This window comes from Lethenteron reissneri, chromosome 32, assembly GCF_015708825.2.
Source record: "Lethenteron reissneri isolate LAM-NWPU_2019-01 chromosome 32, ASM1570882v1, whole genome shotgun sequence".
Taxonomy (NCBI): domain Eukaryota; kingdom Metazoa; phylum Chordata; class Hyperoartia; order Petromyzontiformes; family Petromyzontidae; genus Lethenteron; species Lethenteron reissneri.
In genome coordinates this window covers 7,972,602-7,983,977 of record NC_083810.1, presented here as the reverse complement: position 1 = coordinate 7,983,977, position 11,376 = coordinate 7,972,602, and the positions used below count along the sequence as shown (strand labels likewise).

The 11,376-nt window shown below is 57.2% G+C and overlaps 1 protein-coding gene across 2 annotated transcripts in view; it reads left to right on the top strand.

Moving 5' to 3' along the window:
• Positions 1-766: 766 nt before the first annotated feature.
• LOC133349950 (dachshund homolog 1-like) overlaps positions 767-11,376 on the top strand; it is a 222,365-nt gene continuing 211,755 nt past the window's right edge. For both annotated transcript variants that reach the window (XM_061563855.1, XM_061563854.1), the window contains exon 1: positions 767-2,502. In XM_061563855.1, coding sequence (XP_061419839.1) covers positions 1,067-2,502 — 1,436 coding nt within the window. In that variant the 5' untranslated portion in view covers positions 767-1,066. The remainder of the gene's footprint in view (positions 2,503-11,376) is intronic.

Sequence of the window (11,376 nt, the reverse complement as noted above, 5' to 3'; positions counted from 1 at the left end):
GAGGAGTCACAAAACGCGCATCGCTCGCGCGGTGTTCAGTGTCAAGAGGAGGAGGATGGAAGTTGAGAGGGGAGGGCGAGGGGGGGGGGTCTGAGCAGCCCCGAAAGCGATCGGCTGCTGTTTGTAGAGGCGAGGTGGTGGTGGGGGGTGGTGGTGGGGGTGGTGGGGGGATCTGGGGGTGGTGGTCGGGGGGGGATGGGCGGGGGGAGGGGGTGGAGACTGGTGACAGGGAGCGAGGTGGGGGTCTGCGTGCCTGTCGATGGTGGTGATGGTAGCAGCGACGGCGACAGGGGTTGGCTAGAGGGGGGAGGGGGTTAGAGGGATGGCGAAGGGTGGGGGGTATGGGGGGGGGGGTGCGGGGGAGGGAGGCAATCGGACATACAGGGGAACGCGATGTCCACGGTAGAAAGAAGCGGGTATAGAGACAAATAAAGCTCCACCCACAACAATCGCGCCCTCCCCTCCGCTCTGTCGCCACCACCACCACCACCAGCGCCGCCACCTCCAACCCACCACCAACACCATTTGTCGCGCGGCGCACGGCACGGCGCTTGCGCTGCGTTCTAACGCCACTGACCCCCCCACCCACCCACCCAACCACCCACCCCACTCACCCCACCCAGACCGTCATTACTGCGCTCGCTCCATCGCGGACAGATTGCGTCACCAAAACACGGACGGAGCAGGGTTAGACAGGGAGGAAGAGAGAGAGAGGGGAGGAAGAGAGAGGGAGGGAGGGAGGGGAGAGGCGACGCCACTGTTAGTCAAAGAAGAAGGTGGGAGGCGGTGTGTGTGTGGTGGTGGTGGTGGTGGGGGGGGGGGACTTCCTCGGAGTAATTGCGAAGAGGATCGAGCAGAAGCAGAGAGACGAGGAGGAGGAGAAAGAGGCCGCGTCTCTCTCTCGCTCGCTCTATTTCTAAATCTCGCGCGCGCGCGCGCACAGAAAGCGTCGCGCAATCCAAGTTTTTTGCGCGCGCGGTTCATTTCGAGACTACATAGCCCCCTCTCCATCCACCTCCTCCTCCTTTCCTTCCTTCCCTCCCTCCTTCCCTCCCCCTAAGCTCCCATGGCTGTCCCCGCTCCCCTCGTGCCTCCCTCGTCCGTCATGCACTCTGCGAGCGCTCCCGTGCCCGGCGGGGCCATGTACCGCCAGGAGAGCAAGAGCGAGCAGCCTTTCGGACCCCCATCCCCGGGAGACCCGCCGGCCAGCGGCGGTGGCGGCGGCGGCGGTGGAGGTCTCGGCTCTCAGCGCAGGCCCGAACACAACAAGGGCTACCCGGTGTCTCCTCCCGTCGAGAACTTGGCCCTCAGAGATCTCTACTGGTCCGAGTCGAAGACCCCGTGCTCGACGCCGTCCCCCTCGGAGTCGGCGTCGCCCGGAGGAGTCGCGTTCCTGCCCGACACCAAACCGCCCGTCTTCTCCGGCTCACCCACCTCGGAGTGTCCGTCTCAAGGTGGTGGCGGTGGTGGTGGTGGTGGCGGTGGCGTTTACATGCCCGACAGCAAACCCGTCTACCTGATGACCGAAAGCGCATCCATGAGTGTGGGCACCGCGGGGGGCGCGCCGCTCTTCCGCTCCGCGGGGGTTCCCGGCGGCTCGGAGCAAAAGTCGCCCTTCTCGTCGCACGGCTCCGGCTCCTCGGACGGCTCCCCCGCATCGCTGCTCAGCGGCCTTTATCTGGCACAAGAGCAGCACAAGTCCGCCTACGCGCCCAGCAGCCCGCCCGCGTCTCTACCGCAACAACAGAGCCTGCAGCAGCAGCAGCAACAGCAGCAGCAGCAACAGCAGCAGCAGCAACCGCAGTCTCAACCGCAGCAGCAGCAGCAGCCACCGCAACCGCAATCAGCGCCTCCTCCACCTCCCGATGGCTCAACGCCCATGCCGCCGCACCATCATCACCACCACCACGGCGGCGGCGTTGGCGGCGGCGGTGGCATCGGGAGCGGTCCCTCGCCACTCTCGTCCCGGGGCGTGTACCGGGTCGAGCCGGGGACTAAATCCATGTTCCCCGCGTCACCCGCGGGCGACATCAAGCAGTGCTCGCTCGAAGCTCAGTTCGCAGCAGCAGCAGCAGCCGCAGCCGCTGCTGCTGCAGCAGCTGCCGGCGGTGGTGGTGGTGTTGGTGGAGTCGCTTGCGTGAGCGGCGCGGGTGGCGACAAGAAGGTTGTGTACTGCACTCCGCCGCCGGTGGAGAACACGCCGGCTCACAACGAGTGCCGGCTCGTCGAACTCCACGGCGCCAAAGTGGCGTCGTTCACCGTGCACGGCCAAGAGCTCATCTGCCTGCCGCAGGCGTTCGACCTCTTCCTCAAGCCCCTGGTCGGCGGCCTTCACACGGTCTACACGAAGCTCAAGCGGCTGCACATCGTGCCTGTGGTGTGCAACGTGGAGCAGGTGCGCGTGCTGCGCGGCATGGGAGCCATCCAGCCAGGCGTGAACCGTTGCAAGCTCATCTCGCGCCACGACTTCGAGACGCTCTACACGGACTGCACGAACACGAGGTGAGGGTTGGGGGTGGGTGGGGACACGAGGTAGCGCGGCCTCCTTTCTATCCATCTCCTCCTCCTCCAGAGATGAACTACCTCTTCGTTTTTCCTCCTCGCCACCTCCTCTTCCCTCTCCTACTGCTCCTCGTCTTCCCCTCTCCTCCGCCGCTCCCACCGCGTTATCCATCGCCTCGTCCGCAACTTTGTCTCACACACACACGTAGAGCCCCCGTATAACATCAATAGACTGTTGGGGCAAGTGTTGTTAGTGAGCACCTATGAAAGCCGGAACGGTACACGAGAGGGGTGGGTGGCCAAAACCACACTCGGCCGCCTTTGTCTCCCCAGTGGCGATGTTTGCACACCGCACCGGGTACTCATTTGAGGCTGAGTCGACCTAGGGGAGGCCCAGGACCGGTTCGAGATAATCGTTACTGGTGTTGGTCGTAAGCGGAAATCGAACTCGGGTCGCTGGGTTCGTAGCGCAGCGCGCTAACCGCTACACCACCGCTCCCCCCCCAACGCATACACATTCCTCATTATGCTCGTGCTACAACTCCTCATCCACCTCGTCGTTCACCTCGTGAATAGGATTTGTTTGTTTTGTAAGTCAGGGTTTACTGACAACACAGCCCCCAGTGTCTCCACTACGCCAATTGGCAAGTGACAACATGACTACCGAAGTAGTACTTATGAAGAACTTATGAAGAACTTACTGTATAATGATCCGGGAAGACTTCACATATTTTACATGAGAAGCTACAGAGGACAGGATTCCTGGGGGAAACCGGGACGGGTGGCAACTGGCTGCACCTCCACCAACGCACCCCCCCCCTGCTCTTCACAACACCTCTTCCTGCACCTCTTCCTACTTCGTTCCGACACGCTGGTGGTGCGGGGTGGGGGTTCGAGGGGGGTGTGGACGATGATGATGATGATGATGCCACGACGGATGGGATCACAAAGTGCTTTGTGCCCGTCAGAGTAATCCTTGACATTCGCAGCATTAATGATGTCAATCACTCCCGCGTGTCGCGGTCGCGCTGCTGCTGCTGCTGTACACGGCTCTCCGCGGTTGTACCGCGTGCTCTTTGGCGAGCTGGTCCGACGTTTCGCATCCTCCTCCTCCCTCCATTACCCCCATCCTACCTCCTTCAGTTGCTGCAAATGACTCTTCTTTGTTGCCGAAATGTCTCAGTGTCTTTCCCGAAGAAGCTACCCACCCACCCAGTGTGTGCGTGTGTGTGCGCGCGAAACGTCGGACCATCTTGCCGAACAACACGCGTCGGATGGAGAGCGTAGCGAGGGTTGTCGTGTTTGGTTTATCCCAATGGCGCAGCGTGACCTCTTGCCGTCACTTCTATCAAGAGTTGCCCCCCTTGTTCAAACGAATTTTGTTCTGATAACGATGATGGAGAGATGATGGAGGAGGGAGTATGGGAGTTTCACCAATCTTTGCGTGATCCACCAATCCTTTAATTCCAAACGCCGCATCGCATGTGCGCCACGGAGTCCGGCGTAGACGACGATGATGATGATGATGATGATGGGAAGATGGAACTGGATTAAGATATTGTGGGAGAGTCACGGAGGTGAAAGACAGATGGAGGAAACGGGGAGAGTGGAAGACGAGGTCGGGGTGTGGGGTGGGGAGTTGGTTGGGAGGCTGGGTAGAGGGAGGATATGTGTTATCACAACTATATTAGTTCCACACACACACAGCTCTCTACGTGATCCACCATCCCTCATCTCCACTGATCGCTGAATCACGCGGACGCGCGGGCGGGCGCGCGGGCGCGCAGTCGCCACGGCCGCCGCTGCGCTTGCTCGGACGAGAGATCGCGAAATTTGTAAGTGGAGCGATCATCGGTGTCTCGAGATGAGATGATGAGTTGAAGAGGATTTAAGGTGCTCGGTGATAGACGAGGAGGAGGAGGTGAAGGAGGAGGAGGAGGTTGAGGAGCGATGGAAGATAACAGCATAATGTAGCCGCGTGTTGGTGTACTCATATCTCCCACGAAGAAATGATAACACTATAATAATGATGACAATTATAATGGGAGATGTGGGCTGGAATCGCGACGCGCTGATTCTACCCCAAGCGGTCCCTCACTGCACGCCGTGAAAGTTTCAGTTTTCACGACAACCCCGGGAGCTCTCTGTCTCTCTCTCTCTCTCTCACGCGCTCTCTGGGAGAGTTGTACCGCGTGTCGCTCGGCATGAGGTCCGACGTTTCGCTCCCGCCGCGCGGCCGGCACCTACGGTACGGGAAACGAACGAAACGAAATCTATGACGTTTTCAGTTGGCCAAGTATCCTAGATTGAGTTCCTGAAAGAACTCACCTGCTGTAGAAAACTCGCACGCAACGCAACGCGCTTGCTGCGAAACGTCGGACAACCGCGTCGAACAACACGGGAATTCAATTGATGCCCGCGGGCGGAAGCTCGCCAGCGCGTGCTACTGCGAAACGTCGGACGATCGTGCTGGAGAGTTAGTTCCAGACCCCAAACCGCGTTTTCTTCCCAGTGGCCTGCAATGTTTCGGAGCTCTCTCTCTCGCTCTTTAGTCTCTCGGCCACACTCTGGCGGAAACGCGTGACTTTTACGCGTTTTTTGAGCGTAAAGAAAGGCCACACACTCCCTGGGCGTTCGCACGTGTCCCCGTTGGATGTTTGCGCGTCCATCGCCAAAGTCCGCAAGACGCAGGACTCCGTGTCGTCTCGTGCCTCCTCCATTTGTCGAACACGACACCTCGACGACTCCCCCCTCCCACTCCCCCCCCCGCCATCTCCATCTGTCCATCTGTCGCCTTTCACCGATTAAAGCGCGGTTGGCTACGTACGGCGCAAAGGAAGTTCAGCGGATATAACAACAGGGGTTTACCCTTTCTGGCAATAAAGCAGGCGTTCAGATTTACAAACACCGAACAGAATCCAGTGTTTTGTCTCTCAAGGAATTCCGTCTGCATTAACCACACACAAGGCACTTGTGGTGAACAGCGAACAAACAAATAATATGCTCTGATAAATCGTCTTTGGGTCTTTGGGTAAAGCCACGTAGTGAGAAAAAATAAAAAATAAAAATTAGAATTTTTTATTATTTTTTCTATCTACGTGGTTTTATCAAAAGACCCAAAGAATATGAATTCCTGCAGTCACGAAAGCTTTAAGTCATGCGCTGATGAATATTTGGCGTTGTCTTCGAAACGGATTGGTCCACACCGGAGACAGCTTTCTCTTGAGCCTCGTCTCAAAGTGTTCGACCACAGAACGCCAAAAGGCGAGCGGCGAGCGGCGTGCAAACAAAGTTGGATAGGCACCGGACTGTAAAACTACCTTAAGCCCCCGGTGTCTGCCCCGTAATTATCGGCACCCACTGGAGACCCCCGTCCCGTTGAATAACCGCGCGCGCGCGTGGCACGCCGAGGTGACGGGCGCGTTGCGTCGCGCGGCGCTTGAACGGGTCACGCGCGCGCGCGCACGCGTGAGTAACAGATAGGCAAGATACGCGTAAGATGTATCTATATGTGTGCGCGTGTGATATATACATACAACGTCATCATCAGCCGTGATCGATCCGCTGCTGGATGAAGGCCTCCCCATGCCGCCATCGTCTCAGAGTCACGGATCAGCGACCGCACAATCCATGCAGCGCTTGCCCTTTACGCGAGCTAATTTAATCGCTCCATCTCCCAGGTGACGGTCTTTTCTCGGACGCGTTCAGTTGCAAATTGGATAATCAACAAGACAAAAGATCCTCCGTATAGCCTTAAACAACTTTTAGGGCAGGTGTTGTTCGCGAGCACAGATGAAGGCCGGCACGATACACGAGGGGGTGGGTGGCCAGCACCACGCCTGGCCGCCTTTGCCTCCCCAGTGGCGATGTCTACACACCACACCAGGTACTCATCTGATGCCGAGTCGACCTAGGGGAAGCCCGAGACCGGTTCAGATAATCGTCACTGGTGATGACCGTGAGCGGGAATCAAACGCGGGTCGCACGCACGGCACTCGCGCGCACTCACGCGCATGTATCGACAACATCGACAATCAATGAAACCGGAACTTCTTAGACCCTTGGAAGTGTTCAAGTCCCGGTTCAAATCCTGCCCCTGTCCCCTCTGCTCGTGACTCCCTCCGTGTCCGTGAAGTGTCGTGGCCCGGACCTTCACCCTGCGCTGGAAACTACTAGTTCTCGACCGGTGTTTAAATAAATACAATCGGGGAAGAGATTTTTAAATGTAATTGTTCCGAGACTCACCCCACGGTGTGAAGCGCAGTCTCCAACTCTTAACGAAACCCACTCCATCTCTCTCTGACCTTTCTAATGTACGTGCTACGAAGTAGGGCCATTGCCCGAAACGTCGCCTGTTTTGCGTTGACGAGCGCGCTTGTGTTGAGTTGTCTCGCAAATCGAGTCGTTTTCCCACTTCCAACGACGCCGCTAGCAAATTGCTTCCTCTTGTCGGAGTCTCGACACGAGTGAAGCAATCACCCGCAATCATCATCATCATCACCACTTACTGGGCTTCATCAGTCCACGCGCCACGCCGCGCCAGTCCGGTTGGTGAATTGTCTGACCATACTTCGCCACTCTGGTCACTGCGAGTTGGTGACAGGGCGATGTTGCGTTTGTCTGAGCGGCCAAACCAGCGCGCGGCGGGGATTAGAGGGGGGGGGGGTATTGCGGTTGAGCCGGAGGATGAAGGGTTACCGGTTCAGATCTCACTCGCCACTGATGTTCGCCGTGCGTGGCCCCGGATTCGAACGCAGCTCTCCCACCTCTGCTCCCCACCCCCACCCCCCACCCCCCTTCCTCCCCGCCGGGTTCGTAGCGCAGCGTACTCGCCGCTGCACCATCACCTCGACCTCTGTGCGCGTGTGTATCCCTCCTTGGGGAGCGGTGGTGTTGTGGTTAGCGCACTGCACACCACGAACCTCGGCCGAAACCAGAGTTCCACTCCCGCTCACGACTCTACAACGGCGGCGAACGTTTTTCTTCTCTACCTAGGTCGACTCAGCCTTGAATGCGGGGTCTATGATAATTACACATCGGCAACTTGGGGAGACGGCAGCGTGTTGCTCCCGCCGCCCCCACCAACCGACCCTCGTGTTCCGTTATCGGCCTCCACAATCGGCGCTAAATCAGCAGCAGTCAGCTCGAGGCTGCTGTACGGGGGATCTTACCCGTCTCTCCCGTAGTGTTTGTACAGAGGGCGCTGAGTTGGGGGATTCATTGCCCTGGATGTCCGCCCAATTGACTCTCGCTCGCGGTGGAGTTTGTCTATGCACGTGCCACTTGCTACTGCTGCTGCTGCTACACGCGAGGACATACATGCAACATCACCCGCAAAACACACTGAACGATAACACACAATAGCGGTACAATAGCCCGTTCGTTTGCCGAGGGCGCGACCCCACGGAGTCTCGAGACGCTCCTTGCGGGAGGGTCCTGCTACGTTTCAATGTTTGCCCGACTCCGGCAGAACGGCGCGCGTGGTGGAGTTTGCGCGGCTCGTGTCGCGCGCGCCGCCGGCTGCGTTGTTCGGCGCGATGTCCGACGTTTTACGCCCATGCGCTGCGAGTTTTCTTCGCTGATCGAGCGCCTTTAGACCGTTCGTGGAAGGGAAGCTCCGAGCACGCGTGGAGCACGACGCCGAAAGTCGTTGCCGAGCAAGAGGCAGCGCGGCACGCAAATCCGAGGATGCGTCGCAGAGCGATGCGTCTTAGATTCACCGCGGAGGCTTTCGCGAGCAGCCACCAGCGTCAGCGTCGTGCTCGAATCGTAAATGCTCTTGGGTTTTACTCTCCAACACGCAACCGGTGTGTGTGCTGAAGTAGTAACTCATTTGGCACGTTCTGTTTTACGTGACAAAGCCTTTGCTACTAATTGGCTGTGTCGGGTGGTGGCGGCGGGTTTAACGACACGTTCATATTTTACGCGATCTAATCCGAACACATTTATTATGGAGCGTTTTAACTTCGCGGGGTGGTGGTGGTGGCAGGAGAGGTGGGGGGGGGGGGGTTATCTGACAAAGTGTCCGCACAGGATGGGTCCACCGGACCCCGCGTTGCTTCCGTGTAGCCGTCGACCCACGTGCAATTGTTAAAGTCGCGCAAATTCACGTGTAGGTAGGGACCGACTCCGAATGGGGGGGGGGGGGGGGGGGGGGGGTGACTCCGAATGGACAATCACTTTACTCACGACGACGACCTTCTCAAGAAAGAAGAGAAACGCAGAGCCACCTGCAACGTCCCCAACTCTCGCCTTTAATTTAAGAAGGCGATGGGACGTGGCTGTCCAAAGAAGGCGATGTTACGTGGTTGCGTGAAGCTTCAACGATTCGTAAGAACGATGAATCGTCAGCAGTCAACGATACGGGGATTATTTACAACGCAGGGATTCTTTTTTGTTTGTTATCGCGAAATGACGACAGCTGCGGTTGGGGGAAGGGCCTTCATCCAGCGGTGGATTGAACATGGCTACCGCTGCTGCTGCTGATGATGATAATGCTGCTGATGATGAAAAATAATGTTCAAACAATGCGCAATTTTCAGAAGTTCCCTTGACAATGAACACGATAATGATTGATGGAGAGAAATTCTTAGTAAGGATTATTGTTATTACTTATATGGGACAATTTAATTTGAGATTATCTTTGGCATGTGAGTCTGACTTCTTGCCTTCCCCCATCATCCACCACCCCGGCTTGGAACTCACCGAATTGTCATGCACTATGAAGAAGGCCCATGGCCCGAAACGTCACCGATTAACTACTCCAGCAGTTTTTTCTTGCTGTAGTTGTCCCACCTGATGACGATTGCTTGTGTTGCGATCGAAACGTCGTGATCTTTATTTTTCTACCTCCGTGACTTTACCGAAATAACCAAAGAGTATGGATTCCTGCAGTCACGAAAGCTTCAAATCAATATTTTTTTAGATTTTTGTCTATGAACGCCACTCAACGGGATAGTTGTTGACGAACCCGTGGAGTGTTGTTGTTGACTTTGCTTGTGTAACCACTGCCAACGCAGCAGCCGCAGCAGCAACGGACTTGTACATCGGCGGTGTCTGTTCACGGTATTTGTTAGCCGGGTTTATGTTGGCGGTGTTTCAGTGGCGGTGTTTTAAGTGGCGGGGTTTGTTTCCCCGCGTGTTCGCTGGGCGATATTCGCAGCGGGCGACTGTTGCCAGCGCGCTGCCGCTTGCACCGGCAGTGTGTTCGATTGGCGCCTCGATAACTGGCGGTGTTTACACCATTGGAACCTCATTTGCCAGTAAAAAAACAATTATCAACTGGTGGTGTGTTCGATTGGCGCCTCGATAACTGGTAGTGTGTTCGATTGGCGCTTCTATAACCGTGGCGGTGGCTCTCGCTGGCCGTGTCTGCTCACCGCGTTTCGTGTTTTTGTTGTTGCTGTTGGCGGCGTTTGCGTTGCCCGCGGAACTTTCAGCGCGCTTCACGGAATCAGAATCTTTATTTAGCCCGGAGGAATCCGATGAGCTGTGAGGCTCTTCGTCGCAGATGTCCAGCTAGACGTCAGGGTACCGCGAGCTCATTGCGAGGTACATCCAACATCCCCCCGAACTCCACCCCCTTTAATTCCCACCAACTCCCCCCCCCGCAAACCCTCCACTCCCTATTACCCCCACCACCACCCTCGATTGTGCCCCCGTACCCTTCCTCCTCTGCGCGCGACCGCCGCTGTCACCAGCGCCGAGTGACCCCGCCGTGTATTGACCCAGGGGGAGCATCGTTGAGCCTCAGGGCTGCTCTTGAAGTGGGTCCTGCTCCATTCATGATATTTGGCCCGATTCCATCACGAGCACGTGGCTTGACCTTCGGGGTGGCAGGAATCCCGGGCGGAGAACCCGCGGGAGGGCGGAGGGGAATAGCTCACCACGCGCACGTGCGAGGGTTTGTAACACCGCACGCCGGCTGGCACTCATCGGTTTTACGAACCCACTTGCTGTACTGCTCGGGCAGGGGTGGCCAACCTGTCGTAGACCAAGAGCCCAAAAGTACCCCATGAGTTCTGCACAGAATCAAGTGTGTGTGTGTGTATATATGTGTGTGTGTGCATATATATTGACAGTTTTCGGCACAGCACGGGAGACATTAGTTATTGTTTGCTGCTACTTGTGATAGTAGCGCGTTCTGCGTTCTGCCCCTGCGATAGAGACGCACGTGGTGGATTAAAGAGCCGCATGCGGCTCGGGTGAGACGCCACAGTTGGCCACCGCTGCGATGGGGTTTGGTTGTTTCACAACATCTCTGCGTGATCCACCGACCCTTGCCGCCAAAGCGCTTGATCACACACATGTACCGCCACAACCAGCACCAACACACAGCCACTTAGGCCGGATCCGCAACCCGAGCGATCCGTTGCGACTCCAAAACTCGCTCTCGAAATCGCGTGTAGCCTGCTTTGTACACATCTGAGCGAGTAGTTGTGCAACAGGGGAACCACGCGGCGCATTCGGGATTCTTAACGACCCATCACAGCGCGTGAGAGCACGGCACGCGATGACGAAACGCGTCGCTACAAATCGCCGAGGTTTGCACAAGCGCTCGCAACCGGTTGCAAGAGACATCCGCGTATCAAGTGTTGCACGCAACCAAGTCGCGCAACTGGGCCCGTAACAGTTGATATTAGCTCACCACATTGATGACAGCAAATTGACTGACAACCATACCTGCAACTCGTTGCACGCGGTCCATTGGGAGTTGTTTGGCGACACCTCGCCACGCCGGTCGATGCGAGTTTGTGGAGGAGGCGGTGCCAGAATTGGGGAATTGAATCGCTGCACCACCGGTCCGCGTGTCGGGACAGTAAGCAGGCTTGGGGTCAACAGATTGCCAGAAGGGATGATGATGATGATCATGGA